At 28.4% G+C, this 27,290-nt stretch overlaps 1 protein-coding gene across 4 annotated transcripts in view; it reads right to left on the bottom strand.

Moving 5' to 3' along the window:
- Window positions 1–27,290, bottom strand: part of ckn (CRK like proto-oncogene, adaptor protein) — a 288,310-nt gene that overhangs the window by 18,235 nt on the left and 242,785 nt on the right. For all 4 annotated transcript variants that reach the window (XM_075374427.1, XM_075374426.1, XM_075374425.1 and 1 more), the window contains 5 exons: window positions 27,185–27,286; window positions 25,338–25,577; window positions 9,830–9,991; window positions 5,526–5,824; window positions 1,625–1,901 (listed from right to left, as the gene is read on the bottom strand). In XM_075374427.1, coding sequence (XP_075230542.1) covers window positions 1,625–1,901; window positions 5,526–5,824; window positions 9,830–9,991; window positions 25,338–25,577; window positions 27,185–27,286 — 1,080 coding nt within the window. The remainder of the gene's footprint in view (window positions 1–1,624; window positions 1,902–5,525; window positions 5,825–9,829; window positions 9,992–25,337; window positions 25,578–27,184; window positions 27,287–27,290) is intronic.

The raw sequence follows: 27,290 nt of genomic DNA, 5'->3' as shown, positions 1-27,290 counted from the left end.
AATGAACACATGTATTCAAGATGATGGAAAGCTTGAATGCCTAAAAACACTTCAGACCAATAAAATTGTCACAAAAATCCACAATGGCATTTTAAATAATTTCAGACGAACTACTACATTTTTTTTTTACTAATATATTTTTTTTTTATGTTTTGGTTAAGAAAAAAGCTTACTGCCCAGTGAGTGTAAGCATTTGTTAACAGTTGACCTAAAACTGAACATTTCTCACAGATATTTAGAGTTATTTTAACAAGATTCCACTGATACCTCTTCAAAGTTTTATAACAGTAAATGAAACACGACTTCACCATTACATGCCAGGGACCAAACCAAACAGCGGATGGGAGCAGGAGAAAATGCACCAAAGTGAAAACATTTCCATATGCAGGAAAAGTCATAAGTACAGCTTTTTGGGATAGTCATAATCCAGTGCTCATAAACTACCCCAAAAAAATCAGGAACATCACTGAGGAATATTTTGCTTCAATACTGGACCAATTGAAGGGTGTTATTCAGACTAAACATGTATATCTGACCAAAAAGAAAGTGCTCTTTCACATCAATAATGTGCCATCTTCGGTTGTTGCTGCAAAATTTCACAACATATACTGTAATAAACATATGCTGTAATAAATGCCATATTTAGCTCCCAGTGATTACTTCCTATTCACATACCTGAAGAAATGGCTCACTAGATGAAGGTTTACTTGAAATTATGAGGTCAAAGTTGAGATAACCGCTAATTTTGTAGAGTAGGACACAGAGCATTATAATAAGGGTATTAAAAAGTTTGAACTGGTACTGGTACCGGTCTAAATTTATTAAATTATAAGGTGATTATGTTGAAAAATAAAATCTGAAAAATCTTGTGTTTCTTTTTCAGGTTGAGAACTTACCAAATGGTCCTTGAATAACAAATTATTTGTTTCTAAGGAGTTGGACATTAGTATGAGACAGTATGCTAGTGGATTGGCATAAATGTTCTTTAAAAAAAATTTTTAAACAAACAATTTTCAAATTGTCTGATACTTCAAATTAGATAATTCTGACACCAATGATAACTCCAAATTTTAATGGTAGTAAGAAAATCATACTCAATAATCAGATGGATTTTTTTGTTAACATTCATATTAAAAATATGACAAATTGTTTAAACTCAAATTGACAAAAAAAAAAAATATATATATATATATATTTTTTTTTTTAGTGTTCCTCCACTGCATATAACATCGCTGTAGTAAACAAATAATATATATTTTATTTATCTATTTTTTAATTAATGACAAAACATGTAACTCTTCTGTTCATTATTACAAATAATAAGAATCCACAAAGAGTATTATTAAAATATATGAATATTTTATGTAGTAAAAAAGGATGTTATATATAAAAAAAAAAAAACAAAAAACAACACATTCAGAAAATAAAGGTAGTTTTTAGTAAAACATAATAATAAATATTACCTACAAATATAGAAGATAAAACAGCACAATTACTTTTGACCCAGTTTGAACAGTATAAGAAGTTGTTTTAGTTTAAAAATGACAATTGTTTACGTAAGGAAACCAAGGATTTTAATTGACTAATTATAAATATTAACTCTGCCAAGTTTAGTAAAACCTACCTTAAAACTAGAATCTGATCCTTGTGCTTTTAAAGTAGCAATCAATTGGCTCTCAGTAGACGCCGACCACCCACCACATGAATTTAATGGTGGAGTATTATTACTACTACTACTATTTGAATGAATCGGGGGCCCGGGTGCAGGAGGTGGTGGTGGTTGTTGTTGGATGCAGTGCAGATCTGCAACCACAGTCATACTCTGAACTGTATCACATTGGCTTCTCTTAGGCGGTGAAGGTGGTAAACGTTTTAGTGTTCCTCCACTGCATATTACATCCCTGTAGTAAACAAATAATATATATTTTACTTATTTATTTTTTAATTAATGACAAAAGAAAAAAGTTTTGCTTTAAACTATTCCAGAAGACTCCACTTATATTAAAATTGTTTTATATATTTATTTTACATTTAAAATTGACAAAAAATTTTTTTTTATTCAGATGAAATGAGATTTCATCTTTTCAGATACATTGAAAGTCAAAACAAGAAAATATGGTGTTTTCAAATCTTCACATTTATCATAAAAGGCCATTGCATTCTCAAAAGGTTGATGTTTGGTGCATGATTTCACAACAATGAGTGATCAAGTTCTTATTTTCGTGCAATCAGTAAATGCAGAACGTTATTTCAAACCTTGTAACCCTCACATGAAAGTCAAGAGTAAAAAATATGAGTTAATCAGATGGATTTTCACTACACCATCTTGCAGTATAGCAAGATGGTGCTTCATACCGTACTCCCAATTTGACTGTAGAATTGTTATGTGAATTCTTCAGTGACCCACATAATTTCCCACAGACTACGATTTGGATTGGAATAAAACTAAAATATAGTCTACTTTATCCTGTTGTAGTCCTGTATTGTGTGATTAAAGTACTCTTTTTGTTAAATAAATATAGTTGATTTTCCACACGGGTTGTGTGACTATGAACACTGCATATTCAGCTAATGACGAACATATATTCAATATCAAATTATGTATTAAATAAAAGAGATGAAAAAAGACACTTTACTACTCTGTTATTGGTCATTAAATTACTATTAATAAATTAATTACTAACAGACAATTTATAAAGTTAAAAAAAAATTATTATAAAATGCGTTTTCATTTTTTAAAAGATTACAATATTCAGCTCATATCATGCTAATTTTCATTAAAAATAAATTCTATTATTTTTGTAGTTTTGTTAAGCTGGTGATTCACATAGTATTACCAGCGCTTTCAGAGCTCATTCTACTAGCAAAAATAATGAAAAATGTTCATACAAACATGGGTTTGAAAATGCTCCATTAGTGAGTTATGGCTAGTGAAGGATTTCACCCAGATTCCTGGGCAAAGAGTGACATAAAACCATACTGAAATTCTAGGAACCCAAATTAACTTAAACTTCTGTATTAAACTTGATGGTTTATTACAGTCTTTGACCTAACAAATTGAATAAGACAGTTCCAGAACCATATCTCCAGTAGTTTTCATAATATCTGACATAATACAGAAAAATTTGTTGTCTAAAAACAAGTTTTTTACATAATTCAAAAGCTTTATTAAATGACTAATAAATGTGTAAAATTTATTACCAAAACTTATAGAGAATTTAATTCTGAGAAAATTGATGTAAAAAAAGCCTAATAAAAAACAAATACAAGTTCAAGAAATTTGATTTTATTACTGACACTTATCGTAAGAAGACTTTTAAATGTAATCAACGATAGAAAATGAAGTTAATATATATGCTCTCTTATATTTTTCCCCAATAATTTTCTAGATACCACCATCCTTTCCTACTATACTGGAACCCATTGTATCCTTGTACAATGCACTTTTCTGGATCATGGTTTACCTTTTCTACAAAACTAACTGCAGATGCATCCATGTCGGTCAATTCTACAAAACCTAAAATATCATCACGACCATCATCTTTTCTTTGTCAAAAAATCTAACCCCCATTGAAAGTTGCTCTTTTCCTGATGTCACTGCTCTCGTCCACCAGGATATTGTAAGCATATGCTTTCTTAATGTCAACAGTGATGTCATCTCTAATGACATTGCCACATAGATAGATTATTTCATTTTGAATCTATGGTGATAAGTAAGTGGCATTTTTTGCGGTCTTTTTTGCATGCTCTTCTAAAATGTGTCACCAGAGTTAATTTTTGAGTTTGTCAAGTCTTCATGATTTTCTTTGCCCTTCAAAGGTAGGTCATGTGTACCACAAAGCATCACAGTTGAAATTATTGATGCAAAAATTTTCTTATTTTCTATTTCTTGTTGGTGGACAGAAGTCAGCTGTATATCAACAGATATATTTTCAACAAAATATTTTGGTGCTGTGGCAAAAAATGGTTAAAAACGTGGTTAAAAATTTAGCTATTATGAATTTTGAACCATTCATTATTAGCTATTAAACTTTTAATGTTTTTTATTATTAAATGATGGCATTTTTTAATAAACCTTCAATATTTTGTACAAATTTGTTTTATTATTTGCAACTAGCAGAAGTATCAAGTTGCAAAATCAACAATTTAAAAAATTCAAAACCATCTAATTAAGCAAAACTGCAGCAAAAGTAGCTAATTACAATTTTCAATTGTTATTTAAAATTATTGGGATGTGGTATACGTGCAATTATTTCCTTATTTAGTACTGCATAAGTTTTCTTAAAATTTCAATAATAAAGACATCAAAATCACTACTATTACAAACAAAAAACCAGTCTTTGCATTTCCTGAACATCTTATGTTGCTTTAATTAGATGATTTTACAACTCATCAACTCAAATGAAAATATGATACATACCTTTTGTATTGAAAAAGTTTCTAATATCCATTTTAAATTACTATTTTTACGGGATTGCAGTCTGAACTGGCTCAAATGCATCAACTCACTTGCATTGATTGCAACGCTTAAATAGGGAAAAGAAGGTACTAGAACTTTCCTGCTAAATCCAACCTTGAATATTCTATAATCTTCGAGTTTTACCATAGACCATTCAGACCTTGAACCGCCAGTTCGCCAGAGAGCGCTCCCACCATGTTTCAAACATGCTTTCTTGTTGTGCAATACTATAATAACCTATTGATATCAACCTATAATTTTTCGTTTCACTAAATGAGCCAGGGGGGCAAGTGCCCTACCCCTCCCCACTGTGGTTACGCCTATGCTTTGTAGGAAGGCAAACATGCTTTGTATGCGTAATCCCTTTGTTTTCATATGGTACGTGTTAGTAAAAAACTCAAATTTCTTGAACTTGCCTTTTTTTTATCAGGCTACTTTACCTCAAAGAATTAAATTCTCTACAATTTTTGTTAATAAATTTTATGCATTTATTAGTTTATATTTAACAAAGTTTTTGTATTACAAATGTATAAAAATGTGTTTTTTAGACAACAAATTTTTCTGTATTACATCAGATATTATGAAAACTACTGGAGATATGATTCTTGAATCATTTTATTCAATCTGTCAGGTTAAAAACCACAAGAGACCATCAAGTTTATCCCTTAATTTGGATTCCTTAAACTTCAGTATGGTTTATTTCACTCTTTGCTTAGGATATGAGGATGATATCTTTTGCTGACTGTAGCGTGCTAACAGAGCATTTCCAAACCCATCTTTATATGAACTTTTTTCATTATTTTCACTACTAGAATAAGTTCAGAAAGCACCGGTAACACTATGTGAATCACTCCAAATAACTAAAACTGGTTACAAATCATGTATATTTCATTGTCATTATTTTCCAAAATACCAAAATAATCCATTTAATCAACCTTTAATTATAATATTCAAAAGGTAAAATCAAATAAATATCTCAATGATTAGATAAAATCAGTGAATAGCTGCCTCAATAAAGGTAATGTCACCAGTATTAATACTAATAATACAAAAGTGTTAAACATACTCAGGTCTAAAAGCAGGACAGAATGTGGCAGGTATTTTGGCAACAGGTCTAGGACGCACAAGACCCCTTGGACGAGGTAGTGTACCACCTCCTTCATGTAAAGGAAGCGATTCATTGGTAGGAGTAATATCACCATCATCAAAAGAACGAGGCCGCCAACCAGCCGGTGGTGGCATCGCAGGCACAAAACTACTGGTTCCTCCTAAACCTCCAACTCCTAATCCACCCACCACACCACCCCCACCGCCAGACATGCCCTCTTCAAGAGACTCCAGCGATTTTCCACGACCACCTCGAATCTGTAAAACAAATTGACAAAGATATTTTAGAATCACATAAGGGAGATTATATAGATACTAACTTCTGCAAACTAATGTAACACTAAAATATTCTATTAAAAATGCCATAAAATTACCCTACTTAGCATAAATTTCCAAAACTCCAACTAATTAATCCTATAGAATAATTAACTTTTCTTTAAATTTATTAACCCGTTTACATTGTTTAAATATTCATGACAAAATAGTTTTTAGTAATTGGATTGAAAATATACACATTTTTTCAATTGATCAAAATTTACAGTAATAATATCGCAAACTACATTTCATATTATAATTTTCCTTTAAAAAAAGTATTAGATTATAAGTTTAGTTCTCTTAATTTAAGCTAGCCTAAAATTTAAAGCTAAACTTAATTTACTACAAAAAAGCGACAAGACAACAGACAATTATTATTACTCTGTTACAATATGTGCAACAACTAATATTAATTATTTACAAACCCAAACAAACACTAAATAATCATAAGTGGCTGTAAATTATTTTTCTTAATTCACTGTCTGAATTAAATTTTTTATTAAGAATTATTTAAATTTTTCCTTCAGTTGTTTAGGGAATGATTTTTTAACACTCAGGATGAAAAATCAATCTTACTGTAAGTTTCTGGTCTATAAATAGTAATTTCCTCAGTATTTTATAAAACGATAGTATAAAAAACAACTCACTGAATTTCAAGAATAAATGTATTAATGAATTTAAACATAAATTAAATTTTATGATGGTAGCAGACAGACAATATTAAATAGCCAAATTAAATGAAGAAAGAAATATATTGAGAATTTTACAAGATCTCCAGGCGTAAAGAGACTATATATTTTTCTATGGTGTTTAGATTGCCATTAAATTTTTCTTACAAATCCAAATTCTGTTTCAGATATTATATATTTACCATAAGTAAATTATTTATTAAAGATGATTCTCTTTCTCAGTTATTTATTTTTCTGGGTTTGAATAATGTCAAGACAGAAAAAACACTTCTTAACTACATAGGAGTGCAGTCGAACCACAACTTTGTCATAACTTGACAAAGACAGACAAACCTTTTCGTTTAGATATGTGCAACAAAAGAATGAGAGTTCTCATCATTAAAATAATTATTTATTAAATTTTTTTTCTAAAAATGATCAAAGGAGATATGGGAGAATGATTCACAGTTCATATTTTACTTGCGGCACAATTTGGAAAGGAGTGAAAAGTTTTCTAAAGGAAGACTAAGTCTGTTCACAGATGGCTCTTTTATATCTGAAGATGTAATCAATTGTAGCTAATTGGCATCTACAAACTCCAGCAAACACAAATATGTATTTATGCTGGTCAACACAAAATCACCAATTAGTAATGTGCTGCTTTCATTCAAGAACGGGGGCACCCTCTATCTTAGAGGCCTTGAAGCATTTCTTTAGATAGATCTGTTTGTCTTATTTCATGGTCTGTCAGTAATTAGACTACCTCTTTCTCTCTTTCCAACTCTCTCTTCCTTAAGATGATCAGTGTTGTGGATAAATGCTAAATAAATTAAGGCCGCAAGAACCTGGAGAATTTAGCTTAGTTTTAGCTTCCTTAATATTTGTGTATTTTGGGGAGACTAGTTCTTGTCTAAGATCCTGATTATTGATTTGTTTCAAATCCAATATCTATAAGGACAACCCAAACTAGAACAGAGGAGCTTTTCAGGTGCAGTTGGGCCTCTTTAATTTTGTTTAATACTAATATACATTCAAAATATAAAACATAGACCTAATAATCATTAATATAAAATATACTTTTATATAATAGATTATAAGCATATAAGTATATTTTATACTTTTATATTCTTATAATGCTGTAATAGCAGCAAATTCAGTATGATTAAAATATTTAATACCTGAATAATTTAATAAATAAAAAAATAACCTCTTACAACATATATATCCTGAGCCTATTCTAGTTACTAGCAGATTCAGGTTTGCAGTAAGGTTGTTGCCCACTGTCTTTTATTTTTAACAATCTTTTGCCAAGACAAAATATCATATAATTACTTTTATGATTACTAACTAGTTTATAACTACTAACCAAATGCAGTAGTTATTGTCATTTATATAATTTATTGTAATTTTTATCATTACAATATTTATTTAAAAATTTGGCTCAATTCAAAATATGTAGTGTGTGTAATGAAGTTTTAAACTAAAAATAAAATTTAATATATAATTTTAAATGTTTACTTTTGCTTAATTAAAATCCTAAGAAAACTTGCAATACTTGTAAATAATTACGTTTAACTTTTATAAAACAAATTGAAACTATGTGCCCATATTAATTATTTAAAATAAGCACATTAAAAAATAATCCACAATTCAGAAGGCATTAATTAAAATTACTGAGCACCTTTTTATGAACAAGTCAAACAGGATTCAAACATTTTAGGTTAGTTTTTAATTAATATTATTCATCAACAAAATAATAATGCTTTTGTAAAAGAAATATTAATTGTATTTTAAATAAATTTATAAAACCATGTTTTAAATGATTAAGTAGTTTAATAAAAAGCTGACAACAAAGTTGTTATACTTTCTTGGCATTGATTATTTATTCTTATACAGCGAAAAAAGTTTAAAATATTTTAAAAAAATCAATATTTTTAAACTTTAATCGGCTTCTCTACCCACAAAGAATTTTTTTGGGGCCACATGCACTACTACTATGCTTAACAAAACATAAAGAAAAAATCACTTAAAAAATATACAATATATAAAAAGATAGTTTTTTTGATTTTTGGTTTTCCAATTTTTTGGTACATCAAATTATACCATATGCAAGAGTATCTGTGCCAAATTTAATTAAAATCAGTTTATCCAGTCAAAAGTTTTTAACCTTCAAACATGTCAACAGTGGGGGGTAATGTTTGATGTACATGTACATCAAACATTACCCCCACTGTTTTTGTTCATCATTTAAAGTACTACAGCCTATAGATATGATGCTGCTATCCATTTTAGTTGGCTGCAGAATGTGTTATTCTTGGGAATCATTCAATCAAACTACTGAATTCATTTTTTTTTTTTTTTTTTTTTTAATGGCATTCTTACTATAGAACATGGGAATAGTTGTGTTTCTTTTACTAAAAGCAACTTTTAATCAAAATTTCAATGTCATATTTTAGGCATTCACTACACTGTCAAAATGATTTATTCAAATGATATTATTTGTTACAGATGAGTCAAAATTTCATAAAGTACCAACTAAATTGACTGAATCGGATCAATACTGTACAGAATCCTGCCCGTCTACTCTATTTTAAATTCTTCTGACTAGGATCCTTTAATCTCTTAAAGTGTACATGTTATGCATGTCACAAAATGTAGAATCCATCATATCTTAACAAAATTAAGTAATTTTTTTTCAGTACAGTTTAACAACTTTTAATTAACAAAAAAGTGACATACCGTTATTACATACATTTGCTAATAATTTAGATTTATGGTTCAGCTGCTTGACTGGACCAGATTGTTTAGGTCTTGATTAACCCCCAATGAATTATACATAACAAACATGTTATAATATAATCATAAATTATATCAACAAAAATATTTCTAAATCAGACACTATTAAAGTTACAAATACAAGTAGTCTAAATAATTGATAATAGAGAAAATAAAAATTAAACACATATTTATACTACCAAATCAGACGTAGTGTTTCCACATTACCATGATGTGTAGTTGAAAACAAATGAGTGTATCTGAACTGACAGATTTTTACAGTGCATTTAAAAATATTCTGTTAATAACAATGTGTTTGAATACAAAATAACATTCCTGAGGCAAGCTCTTTTACTTTTTTTAACCTATTCGGTGGTGTAAAATATTTCATTTAATACTTATTTAATCGGTTTTGTTTATTAAAGTATTATATTAATAAAAAACAAATAAATACATCGGTATAAAAGATAGAATGTAAAAGAAAAATTAAATACAACAATAATACCTTAATCGGAACGATATCAGTGGCATAATACAGATGTCTAGTAGCTTCAATTTCCCACGGTTGATGGAAACTTCTGTAAGTTGTGTGCACACGTGGACACTCACATGTGGTCGTGTTGGTTGTAAGTGCGGCAGCAGGATCTCCAACAACCGTTGAAAAATCCTTGAGACACACACACGCACACATATATCATACCATACACACAACATGCAACATGCATAAAAAAATAATAGCAAAAAACAAATATAAATTATAACAATAGCAATAACAAAAAAGAAAACTAATAATAAAGTAGTATATGTTAACAATACAAAGTTAGGTAAAATAATTTATGAATGGTACTGAAGGAAGATTAAAATTAAATTGTTTTATTTATTAAAGCAAACAAAACTGTTATTGCTCGACAGATGGAATACGCATATGAGTATAGTTTTATTAGATTTGTATTATATCAATATTTTAATATTACATAAAAAAAAGCAGCAAGCTGCACTTTTTTTCTTGAATTTTATACTTTAATTAAACTAAAACATACAATTTATGATTTCTTTTCAGCACACATTACAATTATCAGTAATATACTATATATTTTAATTATTGTATTACAACTGAATATAAAAAAGAATATCACTATTTTTGATTATACTTTTTTCTATTATTTCTTAATCACTTTTCTGTGTATATGTTGTTAAAAAAACAACTTATCTGTTCACAATGTTACTTAATATGGAATATCAAAAAAAATATTCCACTACGTAATATGGAATAAAGTGAAGCTTTCTTAAACTACATAAAAAATCTATTTAAAGTACAAGTGGGATATCTAAATATAAAAACATTAGAAAAAAAACATTTCATTAATAAAATATAATACCAACCTTAAAAAAATTATACTTTTAATTCTTAAAATTTCTGCTTCTTTAAGCTGGCACCAAATTAAAAACTACTTACTATAAAAGTATTTAAAAAGTGTTGAAAATTTAAAAAAAAAATCATGTTTTTTTTTAATTTTAGTTTTTTTTAAATGAGTAAACCTACAAAAAAAGCCATTCACAAGAAGCACAGAAGGTGATAAACCAGATACTAATAAAAATAAGGGAAGGAATGCATTGAAATGACATAGAGATTGCCCTCAAGTGTGTACTGTACTCTTTTTTGCCAGGTTTTTTTTTTAATAGAAATGTATTTACAAGTTTTTTAACTAATTCTCTTTAATTATTATGTGAAAATACTTTAAATATCAGAATGCCTGATTGTTATGCAATAATAACATAATTTTTGCAATGATAACAGCAAAATGATAAATAACTTCTAATCATCCAGTAAGAAAACATAATTTTTTTAACATAATTAAAAATAGGACCACTAAAGGAACTGTGTATAGATAGAAATAAAAAATTTCTGAAAACTGAACAGACTCCAAAAATAAAATAAAAATTTACATACTGTATTAAAAATAAAAATTAACTTTTCCACAATGCCTTAAACACAATCTTTGTAACTTATTTTACTGAATTCAGCACCAAATTTTAAACAAATTATAAGTACAGAAGATACAAGATTAAAAAATTTATTTAAATTAAGGCTTCAAGCTAATTTTAAAATTTGATGCCAGCTTCAAAAACTAATTTTCAAAGATTCTACTAAAGGTGTAGTGGAAAACTTACTTTTCAGTGCTCTTTTTTAATTCCTTGTATGAAGTAAAGGAAGTATTGTGATCACAAAAAATTTCAGATTTCAACAGAAATATCCATTTAGATGTGCATCTCGCATAACTCAAAAACGATTAGCCATAGGATGTTAAAATTTTGGATTTAGGAGTACTGTAACATCTAGTTGTGCACCTACCTTTTTAATTGCAATCAACTGAATTAAAAGTGTCCAAAAAAGCCCAAAATCCAAACAAATTTGGATTTTGAACTTTTTCTTAACTACAGTAATAATCCCTCTTTGAGAGTTTTTCAACGATATATCATAAGTGATACTTATTTTCATTGGTTCTAGAGTTATAGCAAAATAAAATTTTAATTAATGAAATATTTGGACTTACAAGGAGACGGCACATCGGTTTGAATCCAACTTCATCTCCTTTTTTTAATTTAAATATATTTATTTATTAATAATTATTAACTCATGATTGTAAAAAAAAATTTACCATAAATAATAATTCAATAATAACAATAAAAAATTATCAGAAGTTATTAATGAAATAAAATTTTATGTACTTTTCATTAAAAAAAAAAAAAAAATGTATATATGTAATTTAATAGGCGTAAGGAAGTCATCTGGTGTCCACATCAGATTTTTTTCCTTTTTGGAGTCAGTTTAATTTTTTCCAAAAATTTTTTAATTTATTTTTTTTACTTTTGTATATTTATTGAAGTAGAAATGTACTTTGTAGACAGCTCTACAACTTACAAAAGAATGTTCTTTTGAAACAAAACAGGCTTGTTCAAAATGACCTAAAATTTCGAGGGAACGGATGTGTAGGATTCGGAATCAAGTCTGATATCATATGTGATCAGGGGCTGTCTAAAATGCAGGAATACATAGAAACTGTCAAAAAAAACTCAGTCTGAAAGGGAATTTAGACATGATTTGATCCCAAGCGTCACTCAAATGACTGTAATAAGAGAATATCAAAATGAAAAATTCTAAAACAAAAGAGCCAATGAAAGACATACTTGATTACAGAGAATGCATGAAGTTTTAAGTAATCTAAGGCACCAATTCAACACGGAAGTTTAACAAAAAACAATAAATATATTCCACTATTCAGATTGAATTTTTTCACCTAATACTTATTTTTTAGTGGTTCAGTATAATCAGTAATAGTGTGAGACCACCAAGGACCAAGGATCATCCTGTATTGTTTAAATAATGTTCATCCAAATTGGTGCACTTGATGAAATTTTATGCTCAGAAAAAAATTTTAGTTTTATAAACACAACTAATTTTCTTATCACTTACTGCTACCCTTAAGAAATCAGTATTTCTTTCATCTGATGTTAATAACTTTCCTTTGTCTCCCAAGTATCTGAATAAAGAAAGATAAATAGCAGTTCTTGAGCTAGTCGTATTTAAATAGCTGCTTCCATTATGCCTATTTATATTGATATCTTCACTTTCCATATTTTTAAGAATTCAGAGTTGCTATTTGAATCTATAGTTTTAATTAGTTACTACATAAATCTTTTTATGAATATTTTCCAAACAAATACTTTGTTTTGTTTGTCTCCTTGTCACTTTGTTTTCTGTCTTTGGACAGAAAAAATTGATGCAATTTATGTCTTGATGTAAAACAAGTTGATGTATGTAAAAATTTAATTTAGTTTGACTGTAGCTATGATATGGGAAAATAGGGAAAAACCAAACCTTCAAAAAGATTCATAGACCAGAATCCAAGCAAATTGATCAAGCAGTTATTCAGTGGTTTTGACAAACAAGGAGTTCAAATATTCCAATAAACAATACAGTAATAAAAATGAAAGTTGAATTCTTTCGATAAAATTTAGGGTTAATGAATTTCTAAAAGCTCTGAGAGTCGGCTGGAGAGATTTCATTATCTGACAATATTTCATTTTTTTTCTTTCTACACCCCTGCCTGGATCAATAGTTAAGCATGGCTCAGCGCAGGGACATGTCCTTGAAACTCAAACGAGGGTTGCTGGTTGGATCTCTTCTTTTGATTTTTAGTCACTCTACCAGGAGTACACCATTTCTGGCTTCTCCCCACCAGTACGGGCCTTTTCTAAGCCCACTCTAGTGAGGGAACACCATTGCTGGCTTTCCCCATTGGTTTGGATCTTTTATTTCCTAGTAATTCCCACCGCTCACAATGATCTACCCAAGATCTCAAAAAGACAGGGGATCTCCAGAGTCCTCCCACTTCACCGCCAACATTTCATTTGGAAGAAATAAAGAGGTTGATTTAAATTCTACAAATACCTGTTAAAACTTCATCCATTCGGTAAAACGATCATATCAAAGAAGACAAACATGTTCAATACTTAAGAAAAACTTACTGAGTCTATTGTGTATCAGAATATTTTGCTTAAAACTAAGTTATTAAAGGAAATATTTTCAGAAACAGGTTCTTAATTTTTAAAGTATGCGTTTCTTATCTTTATGTCAGATGTTATTTACGTAATGAAAATCTTTATTCAAGTTTTAATAAAGGTAAATCGTTTATAGTAATTTTATTCAGTCTGCAAGCTTAAAAGTAATAGTTATCTTTAGTTGCGACTATAACATTTTTCAGGCATATGCTGCTAATAAGAAATATAGTTTCTAAAGGATACAACCAATAGTTCATAGGACAATGTAAGAAAAGTATTTATTATTTTATAAAGAAAGCATTTTATTCATGTAGTTTTAGGCTTTATTCTATTTTATTATTTTTTGTAAGAAAACTGAGAACCAGCACATAGAAAACAATAGAAATCATATTCATTTTAATCCATTTCTTCTGGTGCCAATTAATGTGGCGATATACTAAATGCATTTTAACACAATTTGTGCATATATCTGTTTATAGCATAATATAATAAATTGCATAAAAAATCTAACAAACAGAATAAGCATTAACCGTACACCACTCACTATGAAGTAACAAAAAATATGAGAATATATTTTTACAGATAAACATTTAATCTACAGTGCAATACCATATCATCATTGCTGTTAATGTAACCATATCAGTATTAAAAAAAAAAAAAATATATATATATATATATATATATATATATATATATATATTAAAGTTTTTCACAAGAAAAAAAATTGACAGATCAATTGTTCAAAAAGTAACTTGTAATTCAGTAAATTTCACAGGTATGAGGAAATCTGTATTCTGTTGGATGAAGAAGATTAATTATCTTATTACATAATTTAATCAGTTAAATATTTTAAAGTTTGTATACTGTATTAAAAAATTGTCGTTTTTCAGCAAAGAATAAGAATTAAATAACTAGTAATTGTAAACAAAAATTATTCAGCAACATCATTGACACTCAATAATGACACTTAAGATTGATAATGAAATTTGTAAAATTGTGTGCAAAATATCACACCTGATCTCAAACAGATCTCCAGATGAAAGACAGCGACTACTCTGCCACAGAGATCAGCTTATTAACAATAATAAATAAGCTGTAAAAAAAATTACATATGGCAAGAAACCAAAAATTAATTGTTCCCGCAAAACATCTTAGTTATCAGCAATCATTGAAGAAATGCTAGTTATTTTTTTACTAAGACTAGTTTTTGACCAGAGTAAAAGGAGAATGATTATCTCATAATCCAAAAATTATAAAAGATTATCTGGTCATAACAGTTGTAGTATTCATTTTATCAACCATCAAGGGCAGGTTAAAACCTTCAAAACGTTAAAGAAGTTAATCAATTTTTAGACAAGTGAATACACCATTCAAATCCATTATATCTTAATATCTTCCTAAATACACTTATGTGGAACTTAAAAAATTGCTGGTGTAAAAACAGCAGCACCAGTCACTGAAGATGGCAGTGAAGACAATCAAAAACATTTTGAAGTAAGTTATTAAAAATGGTTTGGTTCAGTTTGTCACTGCAATAAAAGCAAATTTCCCAATTTTAATTCTACTTAAGAAGTATCACAGAAAAGTCATAACAAATGCTGAAAATGATAAGAACTATAACGAGATTGGAGGTTCTATATAATGAACAAAGTATATAACAGAATTGAACTCTAGTTATGTAAATCCTTCAATACACCTGCATATCTTTCTTGGATGATATATTGGAATATCATCAACAAAAGTGGGTATTTAAATCTGTGATATAAAACTGTATCTATCTTACATATCAGAATTCATAATTTATAATTTTCATCATATTGTAACATCTGAAATATTCTACAGTTAAATTAAAAATACTGAGGTAGAAGAACCGTCAAATCAAGAAAAATGAGTCGATGAAAAATAAGTACAGTGAATTTGGAAAAAAGACACAGATTGCCAGAAAAGAAAACAAATCTACAATCTGTAATCAAGACTAATATAAAAATAATCAGTAAACTTACATTACTACTTACTTTTGTCTTATTGTGTAAAGAGAAAAGTTTACCAATATATTACGTACAGAAACATTGCTTATTAGTGTTTATATGAATGAAATTTTATACGACAAAATTAAATTAAATATATATGAAAACTAATCTAAAAATTTATAAAACATATTTAAACAGAAAAAATAAACTTTACAAACAAAAAGTAACTGAAAACTTTGAAGACAAGTGCATTATCAACAAAGCATTAACAACAGATGAAGTAACAAATAGTTAATTCACAAAATGACAAAACGATATTTAAAGACAGAACATCAGTCTATAATTAAAAATTCTTTATTGTACAATAGTACATACAAAGGAAAAACCTTTTTTTACAGTTTTGCATCTAGTCAAATTCAGTTTAGACAAAATTACTGAGTAAGAAGGCAGCATATGACATGTCAAAATATGTTCAGAATACAGCAAAATATACTTGGAATTTGGTTTCTACTTAGTATATATAGCACGGAAAAAAATGTTACAGGGTAACATCAAGAAGTTAACCTTTCATAGAGTAAGAATTTAATATAACATTTTTTTCATAATCAGATGTATTTTACTCTGACAAAGGTGAATAAAAAAGCACAATTTTTTAATTTCAAAAGTTAGAAGATATAGAAAGCAAATAAAATTTGAAAAGTAAAATTCCTTAGTTAACGTTATCTTAACAAAAATTAAAACTAGTAATTTTTAGAATACATAGATGTTACGATCTATCATTATAGTGAAAGTAAACATAATTTTACAAGTTACTTTTTGAATACGATTAATTCAAGGAATGGCAACATTAGCTACTAAAATGCAAATTCCATGTAAATCAATGAAAACAATCATAATGGCAAAAGGAAAACAATGTTAATTATTAAAAACAATAAAAAGATAAGCATAAAAATGCAGATCATCAGCAACGGCAAAGTGACTATTTAATTAATGTGAAACAGACAAATTTCAGTGTCGTAAATATAAAATTAACAATTCAAATATTACAATAAAACTAAATTTTACATGAGTAAAAAAACATACAAAGTAATAAGAATACTATTACCTACACACCATGTTGAATTATGATAAAACATACATACACAACACCGTTGTCATCTGTCAGAGCATTGCAACAATGTCGTATTACTTCACTAACTCTACTTTGCATTATTACTATAGATCTCAAATAACTACTGAAGGCTGCCAAAGATAAATCCTCAAATAAAAAGGTGGTTTTCATTACCTTTTAAGCACATAAATTTCCTAATGCGAAACAAACACATACCTTTCAATCATGTAAATTTATTATCCGCTGGTCATAGATAACAATAATGTTGCATTCAATATTTACCGACTGGTTGGTCATACTGATACTTAAGTATTTCTGAACAACTACCAAAACGTGTTCATGAAGTTAACCCGTTCAACATGATACCATATCATAGAACATTAAACCATTATTTTTAATTATACGACATTATGAAACAAATATTTTAGCTATTAAAGTTATTTAGTATATTTCAACAAATAAGTCTCACATTTTATAGCTTGTGACTAAGCACAGTATAATATTTTTGCTTTATTAATTTATAAAATGTAATTTTTAAATAAGTAATGTTTTTGACTGCTGCCCTTACACCAATAATCAGTGTAAAGAGTACGGGTGTCTTCAAAATGTGGTGAATTTTGTTATCAAAATATTTTTTAAAAGATAAAAAATGAATAAATTTTCTGAACATTCACAGGAAAATTATTTTATCTGTATAACATAAGTAACCATGCGCTGATAAATGGTAACACGATAGAAAGCTGACAGGCAATAAGCCAAGTTTGTGTTATATCTAGCTTTGATATAATAAAAACATTCTTTGAAAAAAAAAGTAACTTCTCGTTTTATGATTAAAATGACCGACTGGAAAAAATTATTAACACAATAAAACTTTTCAGTATTATAAATAAAACTACGATAGAAACAAATGAAATGATTACTACTTTATGAGTTTATAAGTACTGAAGTATAGTTTTAAAAATAATTGACTTAAAAATTTATGTATTAAATTACTACCGATTAAAAAGTATAATTAAAAAAATAAAAATAAAATACGTGCTGAATTATTACACTACATTAATTACAAATAAAATGAATGGTAAACTGTACCCTCATAACATTTGCAAAATGATCATAATTTTTATTGAAAAAATTCCATTAATAAAAAGGACTTATGAAAAAAACACATATATATATATATATATATTCGTGTGTGTGTGTGTATGTGTGTTTCATAATCAGAAAAATGGTTTTATCATAAAAACTACAAAATAAATACATCAACATCAGAATTGTGTTAGGGTTGTTCGGAAAGTTATTAGCCTGACAAAGAGATGGTGCAAGTACAACCAAATATCTATAATCCTTTAGATGGTGTGCTGTGAAGTTACAAAAACTAGCAATTAGTTGCTCATTTGTGTCAATCAAGTAAAGCAAAGTTTTGACTTTTGTGAAAAATAGATAAAATTGAAGTTTGAGTTGATATAAAGTACTTTTTTTAAAAGGTATAAAACCACAACAGACATATAAAAAAGAGTTAGATTCCACTTGGAAAAGAGTTTGTTTTAAAAATGTGTCTTTGTTTTAAAAAATGGGCTGCTGAATTCAAATGTATCTATTCAAGATGATGAATGCTTGAAAAGCACAAAACCCTTACAACCGATAAAATCATCAGAAAAATCCACAGTTCCATATTATCCCTGACTGAAGAAAGACCAGCTTGCTAACGTAACAAACATCTCAATAGACCGTGTCCATTACATTTTACATAATGTTTTGGGTAAGAAAAGCTTTCTGCTCTGCAAGTTAAAGTCGACCAAAAACGCATATTTGACTTATCACTTCTCACAGATATTTAAACTTATTTTAATGCGATTCCACTACGTTTCTTCAAAGTTTACAACAGTAGATAATACATGGATTCACTATTACATGCTAGAGACTAAACATCGATCCAAACAGAGGGAGGGAGCAGTTCAAAGTGTGCCAAAGAAAGTGAAAATGTTTCCATCAATAGGAAAATTCATGGCTACGAGTTTTTGGGATTCTCGTGGTGCAGTGCTCTTAGACTACCGAGAAAAATCCATATCTGGTAATATTACGCTTCACTAATGATCTGACTAAAGGGTGCTTATTGAAGCTAAATGTCTGCATCTAGCCAAAAATAAAGTGGTCTTTCAACACTGTAATGCATCTGCACATACATCTCAACTTGTTGCACAACTTAAAGATCTACGCTTGAAGTTCTTTCGCGTGTGCCAAATTTGTCAGATTTAGTCCCCAGCAATTACTTTCTCTTTCCATACCTGAAGAAATGGCTCAGTAAATGAAGATTCACTTCAAATGATGAGATTAGAGCTGAGACGACTGATTATTTTTTAAAGTCCAACAAATCAAATTATACTGAGAGTATTAAACGTTAAAAAATTAATTGGTATAGAAGAAACAAACTGAAAGGTAACATTAAAAAATAAAAATCTTTTTTTTCTTTATCAAGCCAAGTACTTTCTGAAAGACCCTCGTAAATAATTATTTGTCACTAAGCGCACTTATGTGATGTCATTTCACGATATTGATTATCTTATGCGTTAGATTTTAGAAAGAATTGTTAACAAAACAATAAAATAATAAAAACAATTATGTATTTGACATGTAATGTTAAGAAACAATATAGGAATTTGTAGGGATTTACAACAAATTTTACTGCAACAATTAATTTTCTCAGATTATTCTATAAACTAAATCGATATTACTCTTAGACGCTTTCAGTTAAAAATATATTTAAGTTTGAGGAACTTGAAAAAATTTCTACAATTTAACTGTTTAAAAAAAACTGGTAATCAAAGCTGTGCAGTACGGTAAATAACTACATATACAAAAAAAAAGTAAAATTAGACAATACACTACTATGATATTTTTAAAGATTCTTACCTGAATGAGCTGGTTGAAGGAAAGTCATAAAAATAAATGAATAAATAAATAAATAATATATATTCCATAATATTATCTGATTTATAAATAAAAACCAATAATATACTAAAGATAATAGTTAAATTAAAAAGGAAAGAAATATTTTTGATATCTTACATAACTGATAAAACTTACAAATATAAATAAACATAAAGTAACCAGTTAAAAGTATTTATTTTAACCAGTAAAGTATTTTTTTTTCTAGTACTGGAAACAAGCTATTTTGATGCAAACAATTAATTCCTGAATATATGTTTTAATTGGAAATTTATAATAAAAAGTTAAAGAAAAGTGTTTAAAAATGGTTCCAACTATTTCCAGTACATTTTACTTCCCATAATAATATTATGCTATAAAAATGTATGCCCTTTGAATCCTGTACTAAGTAACTTGTAACTTGACAGGTGACTGCCATGTTACTATCATTAAAAAAAAAATATAGAAAAAATTTAATTACACAATTAGTTTCCTCATCAATCTTTTCTCTGTAAAATATCATACAAACACTACTTGCATGACATTTTCCATTTATTGATGTGAAAATAGAGAAAAAAACATGGTATTTCAGAAGATTTTTGGAAATTTAGATAGTTATGAAAAAATAACAGATGGCAATAAAGATTTGATATTCTAATATGCTGTTCATCTAAACCATTCATTCTCAAAGTGGGCAATAACACCCCCTTGTGGGTGATAATGCCCCGTTGTGAACACTGGAGGCCTTCAGAGGGAGGCGATAGAAGGAACACAGAAGATTGGGATGTTCAGACAGTCTAGGAAGGCAATGGTTAATTAAAAAAAAAAAAGGCAAAAATTATGTTTTCCTGATATTTCAAACTAAAATTAAATACCTACAACACTATACAAAAAATTAAAGAAACACCTATATTTTGTGATAAAAAATGATTGTATACAAACTTCTTTAACACTGAAACCAAAAGGCTAAGAAAAACGAATAAAAAAGAAAATTAAAGGTTGAATATTCTACTTTTTGATAGTATACATCAGATTTAAAAAATCATCAAATTAAAAAATAAAATCAGTGAGAAGAAATGTTTTAAAAATTTGAAAGTTTTTCTTCATGTTTCATCAAGTGCATTGAGGAAACAAATTTTTTTTCAGTTTACTGTATTAAAATTGTTTAAAATTTTAATACTAGTTTTCATGTATTTTTTGTCTCTCTACAATTTTTCTAAACCAAAATATTCCACTTTAAAGAGAAAAGGACACTTGCTGCATATCTCCTGATCTAAGCAACATATTGATACAAATAAATATGGAAATTAAAGGGTTTTGATTTAGCTGATCTAGCTTTAATGACAAATTTTGAGGTAGTATTGCAGTTTTTGGCTTTAAATTTTAGGGGGCACTAGAAAATATTTGGTTTTCAATGTGGATGGTAGTTGAAAATGTTTGAGAACCAATGATCTAAATCTTATCACTCTGTAATTAGTTATTACTATTTGGTTCTTAGAATGTAGGTTTGACCTGACTCGTACACAAAATCAACAATTAAGTGTAACGGTTGAACACACCACACAATAAAATGGTACTGTATAATAATTATCACAGGTTTTTAAACAGTTAAATTTACTGAGAAATTGTAGAAATTTTTTCAAGTTCCTCAAAGTTAAATATATTTTTAATTGAAAGAGTTACAAATGATCTGAGAAAATCGATTGTTATTTTAGTAAAATTTATTTTTAAATCCATAAAAATTTCATATTGTATCACTCTGTCAAGTATCAGTTTGATTAAACATTTTTTTAAAATGCTCATGATTTTTTTTCAAAAGAAGCGCATTAGGAAACCGATGAGTATTTTGGGGTAAATTTGGTACAATTAGAATCATAGGAATCATCAGTGCAGCACAAATTTGACTATAACAATTTAAAATCAAAATAAAATGATGCTAGATGTGTGATGGACATAGATTTGAAGTATTTTATGAATTAAAAATGCTCATACAGAATGGCAGTTCTGATATTCAAGTACACACAGTTTCAGCTAAATACTAATTATATCATATGACAAATTCGTGAACAACTTATTACCAACAAATTACAGCTAACAATACATTCCAACCAGATAGAAACTATTGTCGACTGGTAATAACACTGACAGTAGCATTTATCATCTTTACTCGCTAGTAATTCAAATAAAAGTTTTTTATTGTAGTCTAATTAACATAGATTTAAACGTATAAATTTGCAGCACTGTAATACAACAGTAGGTAAAACAGACGATGTGAAATAAACACAATTACTTTATTGTATGTGAAATGAATGGAGTTAATAATGGATGAGTTTAAGGCCTTTTTATATATGAGGTCTGTAAATAAAGTAATGAGACTTGTTCAGAAAAACTTTTTATTTACCCTATCATACATGGACTCTTATTATCTTTCAAATAGTTCCCTTGGGAAGCCACACAATGCTTCAAACGGTTTTCCCACTCTTAATAGCAGTGTTGGAACTCAGAAACCAGAATATCCTTCAGATGGTCAGTTAAATTTTTTTTTTGTTTTCTACTGTTCCAAAATGTTGTCCTTTGAGTGTTTTTTAAAGTTGGGAACAGGAAAAATTTGGAGGGAATCAAGTCAAGTGAATAAGGTGGTTGAGGTTGAGAAACTACAGGAATGTTTTTTCTTTGCCAAAAATTGAGTTTTTCATTAATTGAGAGTGCAGTGTGACAAGGTGCATTGTCATGATGCAGCATCCAGTTGTCTTTGATGGTTGGTCTCATGCAGGAACTCTTTTCTGCAGTCTTTCAAGAATTTCTCAGTAAAAATATTGATTTACAGTCTGTCTTGTAGACAAAAACTCCTTATGGATAATGCCATTACTATCGAAGAAACAGATTAGCATGGTTCTGATTTGTTAATTTTTGCTTTTTTGGGACCTGGCGAGTTTGAAGTGTGCTATTCCTTGCTCTGGCGTGTTTCTGGGTCTTACTCAAATATCCAAGATTCATCACCAGTAATAACATTTTTTAGAAAAATGTTTCAATTTGCCCTAGAAAATCGTGGCACACTTCCACCCTGTTGTTTTTCTGTTCAAAAGGGAGGTTTTTGGGACCAATTTTGCACAAACTTCTTTCATTTCCAATTCATTTGTAGAAATTTGAAGGACTGAGGTACAGTTCAAATTCAATTCTTCTGTAATCATTTTGACAGTTAATCACCGATCATTCTGTATCAAGTCTCTGATTCGTTCAACACTGTTGTCACTTTTTAACGTAAATCCACTTTAATGTCCAGAGCGTGGATCGTCTGCAATTGATTCCCAACCATCTGAAAATGCTTTGAACCACATAAAACCTTAGGCTCATGACAGAGCATCATCTCCATATGCCCTTTTCAATTTAAAAAAGTTTCAGTAGCATTCTCACTGAGTTTAACACAAAACTTGATTGCATAACGTTGCTCATAATTAGTATCACTCATTTTTTTAACGCACAGCAAAAACTCATCTTATGTGGCAACAATAGACTAAACATATTAATACCTAATATAAATCTGCTGTTCATATAACCATATATATATATATATATATACACAAGTAACTTTACAGTGTTGCCACTTTGGCTGCCAAAAAAAACTAGTCTCATTACTTTATTTACAGACCTCGTATGTTGATTGTATATTCCATACTGTGTACCTCATACATTATATTTTAGAAAGAATTGTTAGCAAAAGAATTGTTATATTTTACAAAGAATTGTTAAAATAAAAACAATTATGTATTTGACATGTAATGTCAGATACAATATGGAATTTGTAGGGATTTAAAAATAAATTTTACTAAAATAACAATCAACTTTTTCAGATCATTCTACAAACTAAATCAACATTACTGTTTATTTAGACTTTCAGTTAAAAATATATTTAACTTTGAGGAACTTGAAAAGTGTCTACAATTTCTTAATAAATTTAACCGTTTAAAAAACTGTGGTAATTATTATTTAGTGGCATTTTATTGTACGGTCTATACAACCTCATTACACTGAACTGCTTTTATGTACAAGGCAGGTCAAGCCTACAATCAAAGACCCAAAAAATAAGGAAGAAAGGATCAAAGATAAGGGAAAGTAATAAGAGATCAATTCACCCTCACTCAGATCTTTTCTACCAGACAGGCAGTACCCATTTTTAGAAAAACCTTGTCCACCTAAGAATTTTGTAATACGTAAAGTTAAAATTCAAATTTATAAAACAGGTCTATATGAAGAAAGGAAATCTCTGTTTTGTTAGTAATTTTTTTTTACTGCAATTAACAACGTACACGGTCAGCCATTACTTGTTCTTCATGGAACAAAAATACTAGATGTTAATGCTTTTTAAAACAATGTTAATTATCAAAATGAGAAGTATTTACAAAGTGAGATATTCAATATAAGTGATTATATACTCAATATTTTACTACCTCAGTAACAAATTTCTCTTAAGGTGAACAAAGAATATTTTAAGTTGCTTTAGCTAGAGTTGTTCTCTTTATCACCGTCCCACATCCATTTCCATTACTGATGATGCTCCCTAGGTAACAATAATTTGAACCTGGTCTGAGAGAGTATTGATATTGAGAGTTTTATATTGGCTCTTACATTTTCTTTCTTCTTCTTTCATTTCTTTATAAAATAATTTTCTTTATGCTGGAGTAATAAATGAACAAAGTCTCATTCTACAGCTTGTTGTTTATATTCACGAAATGTTTTCCTATTCTATTAGAAAAATTTAGTATTTGCAGGACAATTGTTTTAAAAAGTAATGACATAGTTCTCAAAAGTTTCTAATTAGATAGTTTATTTGCATCATCTTCAGACTATTTCCACTTAAAATTCATCAATTTTTTATATCAAAATTATTAGCATCAAATCTACAACTACACCAGAATCAAAAATTTTAAATAATAAATTATCTATTTTTTCATCATTATTTGTACTGCCATAGTTGATATTCACTGATAATGTAATTTGTTAAGTAACGAATAGATCTTTAAAGCAGCTACAAGAATACAAAACAAAAATTAAAAAACTCACTTTTACAATTAATTGGTAATAGATGAACAAATAACAGGTTAATTGATGTAGAATTAAGTTTGGTAAAGAATAAAAAATTATGGAAAAATACACATAACTATGAATTCTAAGCAAAAAGGAAAAATTTATAATAAATGTTATATAGCCCCACTATAAAAACTTGCTACTGAAGTTGTATTATATTTTTACCAATGAAAACTCTATGCTAAGATCAAATACTAGAACTAGAAGAAAATAAATAATAGAAAAGTAAAGCAGGTGAAGTCCTAATGCATGTTAATAAAACTTAACATTAATGATAGTAGTAAAATAAAATTGCATTAAAACAAAGAAATATTAAAACCAAATTTTATACAGAACTACTTGCTACAACTAATAATTACCTGATGGGTCATATACGTAGGAGTGTGTGGAGGTGGAAATGTTTTCCCGGCACGTAAATCCTTCACTCTTTTAATTGCCAACAATATTTTCTTCTGATGTCCTAATTTAACTATACCAATATCTTCTAGATCTTCCCATGTCAATTGTGTTACATCCTCAATCGTGGAATAACCCTGGCAACCAAGGGCTGCACCATATTCTTCCAGCCTTAACAACCTCAACCACTCATCCAATGAACCCTAGAAATTAAAAAAAAAAGAAGCACTGAAATAAGAATGTCATTATTTGATCATTAACTAGTTCATATATTAATTTTATCCATGAAAATAGTTTTCAATAACCACTTTTATTTTTAAGCAACAGAATTGAAATTAGGATTTTAAAAATAATGAAAAGATATTATTTAAATATTATTAAGCTTTTTCTGAAGAAATTAATTTTATTTTTAATTTATTTTTTCTTCTTGCCAGAAGAACTACATCTGGTCATTGATTATATGCGTGTTCTTAATTTCTGTATTATTTCCTTCAGTAGCATCTAAATTTCAGAACCATAAATCATAACTGGAAGCACACACACACACACACACACACACACACATACACATTGAACCATCTTGTTTTATTTTTAATTTCTAAATCAGATCTAAATGTAAGTCTGTATTTGTTAAATGCTGCCCATAGCATCCCAATCCTTCTACCGACTTCTAGCTGCCCATCTCTCTCAATTCTCTGCCCTAAGTAGACATTATGAGTTTCATCTACCCTTTCTACTTCTTCACCCTTTACCTTAACTTTTCCTGCTGCTTCACAATTGAAACACATAATTTTTGTTTCCTTTAAGTTCACCGTAAGGCCCAATTTTCTAATTTCCTCCAATAATTCTTTCATTTCATTGAATCCTGCAAGCACCTCCCAATCAGCAGGCATCATCTGCAAATTTTAGAATATTCACCCATTCTCAAATGATATTTATACCTTTACCCTGCAAATTTAAACTTATAAAGACTCTTTTTAATACTGCAATGAAGATGTTAGCTGATGGGAAACTGGAATAGAGGAAAAAGCATGTTCGTACAAGGGCATGCTAGCACATTAAATCACAATAAAATCTTCTTTTTTTATTTATTACATAAGCTTAAAGGTTGTGTGTAGGAATATGGAATGGAATTTCAACTAACCCAAGATCTTCCATATGAAAGACTGAGATGATACCAACCACTCTACCAGAGGTCACATGCATCAAATTTATAAGATAAAATTATAAAAAATGTTCTAACTCTTTAAACTGAGTACTATTACCATTTCTTTAAATTGTTTATTATTACTATTAAATTGAGTATTTACCAGAAAATCACACTAATTTTATAGCTAACAAATATATAAATTTCAACTGGCAATAAAAGTTTTAATTCCATTAACATGTTCAACCCATTTTAATAACAGATTTCTAACTGAAGATTGACTTCTAATAAATATAATCTGATAAATAAATGTTTACACTGGTTTGGTTCACTATAAAATCATTAAACTCAACATTTAGGTAATTAAATTGTAAATCCATAAAATTATTAAAAAAGGGGAAAAAAGAAACTAAACTTTCCACTCACTTCAGTACAAATTACCAGAGAAACAACACAGAGATGTTATGAAATCCATATATCATATTAATGATGACAGTACAACAAACAGTAAATCAGTAAGCACACATATTTTATTACATCTGAAGAATTACATTAAAAACAAAAAAAAGTAAAACTACAAATTAAAAATACAACAAATTAATATACTAATACGTAACTGAAGAATAATTTTTTTTTATTTATTAAAATGAAGATTATACTCACAGGAATGTAATCAGGTAAACCATCTGATATATTTAACTGTGCGATTTCAGCTTTTAATTTTTTACGGTGATTAGGTTTTTTAATTCCAATAGCAGTTAAATCCTAA

Source organism: Lycorma delicatula, chromosome 9 (genome assembly GCF_047948215.1).
Source record: "Lycorma delicatula isolate Av1 chromosome 9, ASM4794821v1, whole genome shotgun sequence".
Taxonomy (NCBI): domain Eukaryota; kingdom Metazoa; phylum Arthropoda; class Insecta; order Hemiptera; family Fulgoridae; genus Lycorma; species Lycorma delicatula.
This window is presented reverse-complemented; position numbering and strand designations above follow the sequence as displayed.